Here is a 9,616-nt window from a genome sequence, read left to right as displayed (position 1 = left end):
TCGGGAATTGATCTACGTCCAACGCGGGGAGAATAAATTGCTGGCAAAAAATTGCGATGTTTTCTCTCCCTGACGCTTTCACACTTAATCATCTCTCCGTATTATTCGATTATATCCGTCATATGGAATTTATTTGCAATTTTATTTAATATAAAAATATTAAAGTAATGAAAAATTGAGATTTAAAAAATTAAGAAAGAATAATATAAGAAACAAAAAATATGAATGGTACCTCTCCCTCAAAAAGTCCCGCGGACGTCCATGCGACTATGTTTAATTCCAGTTGGATTAAATGGAGTCGATTAATAAATTAAAAACTTTTTCTGAATTTAATTTTCCACTTACTTGACATTCTTGGTCTCGGTGGGCAAAAATCCTGTCTCTCGCGTCGTTTTCTTCCAGATGCACAGTGGAGAGGAAAAAAAAGGATGGGACCAGGAGGGCGCAATGACTGAGAACGCCGGCGCGTGGTCTGGAGAATAAATTAATATATTTTTAATGGATATATGATAGGTACTGGTTTTTTCGCATATCCCGAATCATCTCGTATGGCAACTCTCTCTCTCTCTCTCTCTCTCTCTCTCTCTCATCACCTCTAACTATAAACTGACGACCTTGTCTTAGGGGGGTCGCGGGAGCAAAAATTCTTTGTACCGCGCTGTAATCACGCCCGCCTCTAGGATCTTTTTTTTAATCTATATACAATGCCAGGCAAATTTCTACCGCAGAGGTTCTTCAACTTTTACCTTCATTCCTGTGTATCTCAAATTGATTTATATCGCAAGGGGTATGCATGTGTTTTATTACTTCAAATAAATTGTTGGAAAATTTCATTCATTTCGCCTAGTTTATTCTATTTGCCCTAGAGAGAAATTAAAGTCACATCAATAAAATCGTAAATAAGTAAAGAGTTGAGAACCCCTGCCCTATTGCTTTAAATAATATCCGCGATCGACGAACACTGGGGTATCGACTATTTAAATTAAATAAAACAGACACTTCCCTCCCGCTATTTACATTAAATACACGCGTACGCACTCATACTCTTTCTTTCTCTCTCTCTCTCTCTCTCTCTCTCTCTCTCTCTTACCTCAAAGACAGATAACCCGCCTAGTCGGCGAGCTCGTCCGCGTTTATTGCACATTTTTTCATTCTTTTTTTTAAACGAAACACAATGGACGAAATCAAACGCACTCGATCTACGACGGTCACGCATGCATTCGATATGTCAAAGTGATATAAGTCTTGCCGATCCACGCCGATGAGATGCGATCTTTAGATCCTCGAATCCCTCCTCCGCAGTGAAAGAAAAATCGCGACTATATTTTCGGATTTCTCTAAAATTGGCGCTCTATCCATAGATTTTTTTTTCCGCACATGCCCTTTAATTTCCTTCAAACTCGAATAAATCTTGGGACATCGAGCATCTAGACGCATTCACGCGACGAGGAACGTGAGAATTGTCTATACGCGAGAATATGCATATGATGAATCTATTTCGAGATTTCGATCGAAGCGAAAACATTCTGATAAAAACGTGAACGGGGAATATTACTTTGCCCGGTTCAACCCTTATCACGATTAGTCCTCTCGCGCAATTATCTCGACGAGGAGAACAAGTTCCACTTTTTTTTTCGCCCACGCGAAACTTCATCCGATGAAACTGCACTTCACCGTTCTCTCACTCGCTCCATATAATCCGGCTCACCTCTCGGCGTGCGTTCCTATCCAACCGTCCTGTTCACTACGTCGTGGAGGGCGATGTACAGGCCGAGGAAACGGGCGACGTCGGCGACGTCGGCGTCAGAGGCCTACGCTCCGACGCCGCGCTCGAAGTCCGGTTGTTGTTCCCCAACAGGCTGTCGATGGAGAACGGATTCAGCCTCTTTCTCTCCTCCCTGCCTTTCACCGAGAGATCAATGCTGCCGCTCTGGACCTCCTCCTCGTTGGCGGCCTGCCTGATCAGGTTGTTCCTGGTGCCGGTGCCGACCGAGTGTTGGCGGCCCGTTCCGACGACGCCCACCAGCTCGCGCCGTCGCTCCAGAAGGCTCAAGCCCCAATGATGGATACCGGGTTGGTGGTTCAAGTGCTCCATCGGCGGGTTCTGCGGATTCTTTCGCGGTTCCGCGATCTCGCTCGCGTTACTGTTGAGCGTCGGATAGCACTCGCCGTCCACGGAACCGTCGGCCGCGGAGTCGACTCGCTCGCTTCCGCTCTCGCTGCAGGAATCCAATCCGCCGACCACGTCGATCTCCTCGTTCGCGTCGTTGCCGGACGCGGAGATGCTGCTCTCGCTGTTCAGGCCCAACTGGCCGAACGAACTGCTCAGGGGACCACTCGCGGTGCCGCGACCCGACGCTGCCTCGCTACGAGATTCCCACTCGGCGCGCAGCGTCGACAGGTCCACCGTTATGCCCTGAAATTCAGAAACAACGAAAAGGGTTTATTAATATTGAAACGGTGTACCTAAATTTAATAAACGTTAGTTTAGGCCAGATGAATCAGATGTAAAAATAATAACCGGGTATTTCATTATGAACTTACAACATTTTTAAATGTCTATAAAATTATACGTTGTCTCCTTTTGCATATTAAATTGGTGATTATAGTTTATTCGCACCTAATCCTGCATCATTTATAGACATTTTAAAATGTTGCAAATTCCTATGTGCGAATGTCGAGCTTCTGCCAGAATTGTCAACATGGCCCAGAAGTGGCACAATATTGGCTGCCAAGACTTGATAGGTGGTACTGCCCCAGGATAAACCACCAGATCAATACTATACCAGTCTCGGTAATTGGTACTGTACCAATACTCCCATGCAATCATATTCTGTTCCGAGCCGAGTCTCGTCTCAGTACTGATCGTGTATAAGGCCGAAAATGGTATTAATGGAAGCAAGCAACTTTGTCTGCAGCACGAGTACCGGTTCAAGTATACTGGAAGAAAATTGGGCTAATGTTTGTGTACCGTACTGACACAAAATATTTTCTATACCGAGCCAAATCTCGTATCAGTACTGAGCGTGCACTGAGGGCGAGACGTGAAATAGTACTGAGATGATAAAAGTTATGTTGGATAAAATCGTATATATTGGATCAGCACTGAGGATACATTGGGCCATACGTTGGTGTATGGCAACAAATATTTTTATTTTGAAACATTAATTTATAATGATTTTAAATATACCGGTTATTCTAATGTTAGATTTGGTCCAATACAGACTAATAAATATGGCCCAATATTGATAATGAATGTTGTCCCAGTACTAATACTCTGTGTCGGGCCAAAGTTGGCGCCGAGACTGGAACCCGTGTTATCATTCCGACATTGTCCCAGTAATGACCCCGATTTCAACTTATACTGGCCCAGAACGTCAGCGACTTTGGCACCAGTATTGAGCCAGTACTGAGCCTTTTTGAGATTCGCACATGGGTTTATGTAAAGATCGTGTAGTCACACTTTTAAGTGTCTAATCGCTGTTATGCAACCGTCGTACAGAGTTTATATATATAGTGATAAGCGAAATCAGTATTTTCTGGAGAGAAAGATTATGTAATTTTTAAATTGCTGAAGAATATATATCTTCGCAGAGTCTCTCTTACTTTAGCAGCGAGCTTCCGCTGTTGTCTCTCGAGAGCCTTCAGCAACTTTTTCTGTCGCCTCTCGCGCTCCTTCCGTCTCAGCTCTTCCGGTGGAATAGGCTCGCCGCTACAACTCTGAGGATGAGCATTATGCGCCGGCCTTCCTGGGCCCTTTTTCGTGTGCTCCTTCTTCCGCCATTTTGCCCTTCGGTTTTGGAACCACACCTGGAACAGCGATAATCGAAAGACACGCTTAGATTATTATTTAGCGTACTTCGGGGTTAACTCTAGGCTATTAAAAGATAGAAAATGAAGAAGAGCATTTCATATCCGGGAAAATAAAATCGAGAAGCGTCGATCGATTTTAACCGCAATTTAACTCCTCCTTTTTTCGAAAGAAGGCGGATTAACTTAACCACCGGTTAAGCGCTAATTGACGTTGATGAAACCGCGCCGGGTTGTTTCCCCGCAAGATCCCTCAATTGTAACAGGTGCTCGGCCGTAACGTTACGTCCCGTAAATCTAAAGATCCCGCCCGGATCTTCCTCCCGGTGGAACGACGCGAAATTTCCCCGCGAGCTACTTAAATCACGGCGCCGCCCTCGCACGGCGCTATCAGTAAGCGACACGAAGGGCGGATGCATTAAGTTCCGAAATTACAGGAAGACTTCTGTCTCAGGAACGAAGGACCAACGACCCTCCCGGGTGTCCTGATTCATTGAGGACGACAACCCTTTGCTCGCGTGAACGCTCGTGGCATGAACGACGATTTAGGGCTAGCGTGAGCCGACCGGGAGAGCGCACTCGTGGGGAGGGAGAGATGAAGACATTAGTTGTACGGCACGGCCGGCGAGCGGCGCTGAGGTCACGCGAGCCGAAGATCAATAGATCACCTCCGGTGCTCCCCGAAACGCCACCCTTCGCTACTCTCCCACGTAGCTTTACGACTTTCTTCGACTTTGGGACACTTTACGTATCCCTCGGAATGAGCGCTAACCCTCTCCCTTTTTCTTTCCCTCTCTCCGTTACTCGCGATTAAACTTCGAACGGTGATCGTAATTAATTCGATTATTTCGACGACTCTATTAGATCCCGTCGCACGATCGGCCCATTTAAATCTCTAGCTTTTGGACTTTCAACCCGAAGGCTACTACTGTGATTAAGATTTAGAGGCACACCTGTGTGTTGCGGCGAAATTGTTTTCGACTCGATATTTCGATGATGGACGAAAATCTTTTTCTATTTAATTTATGTTTACGATAAAAGATCTAAAGAAGTGCAAAAGTTCGTAAAATAATATATGCTAGAACTTATACGTAAAGAGAAATTTTTTGTTAGAATTTACTCTTGGAATTTATCTCTTACTTATCTATTATCATTAAGATGGCTAATATTAAAATTAATCCAACATACTTTTTATCTTATTGCGGAAGATATTAATATTTTTTATTGCGATATAAATATTAATCAAAGTAAAAAAAATTATTTCCGCGTAGAGTAACGTTAAATATTCCAAAACTATGAATAAAAGCAACATTCGACGAGTTTCTTAGCCGAAGAAATTCCGCTACCGAATAGTTGGAAATCTTGAAGGCGCCCTTCGGTTCAGAGAGACACAGCTGTAAGACATTTACGTTAACATGATGCGTGGGAAACATGACTTGAGGCTATTTGTCAGAAATTATCAGGCAACCGATAGCCACTTAACAAGCTGTTTTGTCCGATTACGTATAAGAAACGACCGAATATGGCTAAATAATAGTTTTTCCTTTTTTTTTTGCAGCTTTACATTGTAAGATATAGAGCGCGGTATCTTTAACGGCGACACAAAAACTCGAGGAAGGAGCGACATCGTTGAAGATAACTGTAATCAAACTGCACATGGTGTCTTTGTCGAGAAAATAATGCATTCTACTATACGTAATTACGTTTCGACTAATTAATAAAGCATGCGTTTTCCTGCCGCCGTCTGAAGGGAAGAGCGTCGAGAATCGATTAAACTGCTACTTTTAATTAATCCTTCAATCTTTTGTTTTCACGCGACAACAAAGGCCACTCAATCAGCATCGTACTTTATACACGGGACTCAAAGAAACACAGAAAATAAATGTCTGACAAAAGAGCCGAGAGTATAATCATATCGTTATCTCAGAGAAACTCCATCCAATCTGTATTCGAAGAATGACATTGATTTCTTGCGGACCGAGTTTTGCCGCAAGTCAAGTGCGAACAATGAAAGTGCAATAAAACCATGCAATAATTGCGTCACGATTAATTGTGATACATAGTTTGTCGTTTTATCGACGCGGCTGTTCTTTTTCAAGTTCCTTTTCGTCGTCAAACGCAAATCGTGGCTCAATCGCGATAAATCAAACGCGCCGCCATTTTGTTCGCGATCACCCAAGTGTTTGCGATAATTGCAACGCGAGAATTAACGCGTTATATCTGCAAAAACGGTTTTCATTAAATTTTTCCTCTTAAATATATATTTAACACATGCATGTGTTAATTTTACATATTGCTGTTGCGTTAAAATTGAACTTCAATGTTAAATTATTAAAACGACTGAAAAAAAGTGCAAAAGTAACACAATGAGCATCTATTTTTAATTTTACATAATGAATTTGTTCTGTTTTATTAGCGGCAAAATTTATCTGTTAAAATTTACAGGGAAAAAATGTTAATTTTTTATCTCATAATATATATGTGAATGATATAAAATCTAAATTAACATATTTCTACATTAAAACTATGTAAATCTTACACAAAATTTATGTGAAATTACTTGAAGTTTTACATTTATTTTGTATATTAAAATATTAACACAGTGTTCGCTGTTATATTATGTTGAATTAACACAAAAATTCCTGTGGACCATTTGGAACATGTGAGATATCTGTTAAATTTAACACAAATTTTTCAACTGCGTTGAACGCAGAGATTTTGATCCCGGGAGTTCTCGGATTCTTCCTCTCGAATTCTCTTCCTCCCCGAGATCGTGGAGGAGTCCTCGTATCGGGAGAGATTTTGCCGAGCGAGATGGCGGAGACGATAACCCAACCGAGTGGTGACACAATGTGACACGATGTCGCGCAGCCGGTGCGCAGTCCTTTCGAAGAGACTCTTCCCCACGACAGGGAATAGCTTTCAGATTAGATAACATCGATCACTGAGTGCGATAACCCCCTTTCCCCCTTTTAACGTATGCGTCTCTCCGAGATGTCGCAGCAGCCGGATAGATCGAATTTAAATTAGGAAAATTAAGGAAATTTCTGTGTTTCTGTAACTCCGAATTTTCAGTTGTTACATTCTCGATATATTATATTTTGGGGGAAAGTGTATGAACCCTTTAAGGGGATGCTGACCATGACTGTTTTATCGACTTTTTTTTATTGACTGTACAGATTGCAAAATCTTTACAATTAAAATATTGATGATAATGAACGAGGAGCGCTGTAATTTTGTATAAAAAAGCAATAAAAGTTAAAAAATTCAGCTCTTGCATCACCTCATAAGAATACTTATTTAATACAAAAGTTCTGCAGTTTACTTGTGCACAAAACATAGCGCTCCCAATAGAGATGACATGAAAGAATTAGTTGCCATTCATTATTATCAGTACTTTCATTGTGGAGCAATCTGTATATTTAATAAAAATTCAACCTAACCTAACTTTAAGCCGGTAAAACAGAACAACGATAGGATCCCCTTAAACCGTCCGATTTCGTGACACGTTACGCGGATTTATTTATTCAACGACGCGGTGTCAGTCAGAAATCGACGAGGCGATAGACAGGAATTTAAAATGACTTTGGGATCGAATTTCTCGAGAGGGTCGACACAGAGAGAGAGAGAGAGAGAGAGACCAGGGGGAGGTAGCTTCCGGCCTCGGACCTTTGCCCCCTCGCTCCCGAGGGGGTAGTTAGTCCATCTGGTCCATCCTTACCTTCGAGATCCATTCGAGGGTGCCAAATCGACACAGATTTATCCACTCGGCGATCGTCCATTTAAATAACGCCGGCGTCGATAGGGCGTTATTGTTTCTGTACAACGTTTCTAAGAGGGTGTAAACCCGCTATTTTTATAATTGGTACAGCTGGATATCCTTTAAACTAAATTCCTTAGAAAATATTTCCAACAAGCATTCGATTGATTTTGTACAGAAAAAAATATAATTCAAAATATCGAAAGCAGAAATGCGAATGCTTCGTAGAATAGAACTTAACAGAGATCCATCTCGCTATTCTTTTATTAGCTAAACACTCTCAAAATTTAATTCTTTAAAAACAATTTTATTTTGAGACGGTTAAATACTCTCTAAATTAAATTCTTAAAAAAAAAGTTTTGTTTTAAACATCCAATGAATTTTGCGTAGAAAAAATATAATGCAAAATATCCAAAAGCGTGAATGCTTCAATAAATAGAGTCTTACAAAGCTAAACTTTTACCGATACAGCTAGACGTTCTCTAAATTAAATTCTATAATTAAATAAAAAAGAAATGAACAATGCAAGATATCGAAAGCAGAAGCGTGAGTGGATTTCGTAGAGTGGACCCTCGCAAAAATCTTTCTCAAGCGAGAATCTCTGTTCGCAAGAATCCGTCGCGGGACGTCGCGTGTCATTTGAGCCTCCGCGAAACTGTGGCATTAAATCTGTTCTGAGGAGGTCGGCCAGCCCACTTCCGGTATTCGGACAGCTCACGCCCGCGTTCGACGAACGCCAATCCAGCCGGATCCTTCGACAGGACCGCGAAGGGTGGACTCTCAATTTCACGGCCGGTCGGGCACACACGGTCACCCTCGGATCCTTCAAGCGGATATTTATATTTATCCGCTTAGACACGCGCGTTAGGCCGCGTAAATAGCGCATGCATCCGTTCCCTTCTTTCCTTTTCCCATACCGATTTTTGTATACCTCCCCCAGTTCTATATCTCATTCAACCTTCCTTCTTCAGTCTTCATTCTTATCAACCTTTTGCATCGTACTCCTATTACATTCCGCAAACGACTCGGACTTTAATTTTGCAATTCTATCTCCAGCTCTTTCTTTTGCGCTATTATTGGTCAAAGGAGAATCACGCGATGTTCACGTAACGAATATCGCGAAACTTGCACGGCTCTTTTTTTTTTTTTTTTTTGGTCAACTTGGAACTTTGATAGGAAGTTGCATGAAGAACGTCATTTTTTTACAATTATTTTTTGCCGACTAATAATTTTTGCAAATAAAATAAAATTTCGTTCAAAGTTCGATCTCTATGCAAATTTTGTTTTAAATTAAAATAAATTAATTAATCGCGTTGATTCAAAAAAAAAAAAAAAGTGCAGCGATTAATAAAGCCTTGTGATTAATTTACGTTTCGTATTTCCATTTATTCCTGCCTTGCAGGCTATTTTATAATAACGTTATCCCTTTTATTTTCATTTCTATTATCTCTCAGAGATAATATGCAGCGTCAGACGCGTTCTATATATATGTTTAATCATTGAAAAATGACTGACGATAGAGAAAGGAGAACTCACCGCCACGCGGCTCTCCTTTAATTCGAGTCTCACAGCCAGAGCTTCTCGCATAAAGACGTCGGGATAATGACTCGACAGGAAGGCCCGCTCCAATTCTTCCAACTGCCAACTGTTGAAGTTAGTCCTGCTTCTTCGCCTCTTGTTCCCGCCCTCGTCCGACTCCCCGTCGCAACCTGAAGAAAAGAGAAGACGCGGACTTTAGAAAAATCTGGATCGGTAAAAAAAAAGTGAGACATAACGATTTCATCGCTCGAATAGCAATATCAAAAATTCCAATATTTTAGAAATTATTTTCTTCACAGTTAAAACATTTGTGTTAATTCAATATAATATGGATATGTTAAATGGAGACACGAACACTGTGTTAATATTTTAATACAAAATAATAATACTAAATAAAATGTAAAACTTCAAGAAATTTAAAATAACTTTTGTATAAGATTAACACAGTTTTAATGTGAAAATTAACCAAAAATATGTTAACTTCAGATTCTATCATCCCTAATTATA

General features: G+C 41.1%; 1 protein-coding gene across 1 annotated transcript in view; it reads right to left on the bottom strand.

The window, feature by feature from the left end:
• Positions 1 to 468: 468 nt before the first annotated feature.
• The window catches only part of LOC114939019 (uncharacterized), a 44,250-nt gene continuing 35,102 nt past the window's right edge, over positions 469 to 9,616 (bottom strand). The window contains exons 2-4 of the mRNA XM_029313241.2: positions 9,107 to 9,279; positions 3,607 to 3,810; positions 469 to 2,416 (exon numbers count right to left, since the gene is read on the bottom strand). Coding sequence (XP_029169074.1) covers positions 1,745 to 2,416; positions 3,607 to 3,810; positions 9,107 to 9,279 — 1,049 coding nt within the window. The 3' untranslated portion in view covers positions 469 to 1,744. The remainder of the gene's footprint in view (positions 2,417 to 3,606; positions 3,811 to 9,106; positions 9,280 to 9,616) is intronic.

The sequence above is a fragment of the Nylanderia fulva genome, unplaced genomic scaffold, assembly GCF_048542155.1.
Source record: "Nylanderia fulva isolate GAGA-0341 unplaced genomic scaffold, ASM4854215v1 Scaffold15, whole genome shotgun sequence".
NCBI classification, from domain to species: Eukaryota; Metazoa; Arthropoda; class Insecta; order Hymenoptera; family Formicidae; genus Nylanderia; species Nylanderia fulva.
The sequence above is the reverse complement of the archived record's forward strand: the minus strand, read 5'-3'. Positions and strand labels throughout refer to the sequence as shown.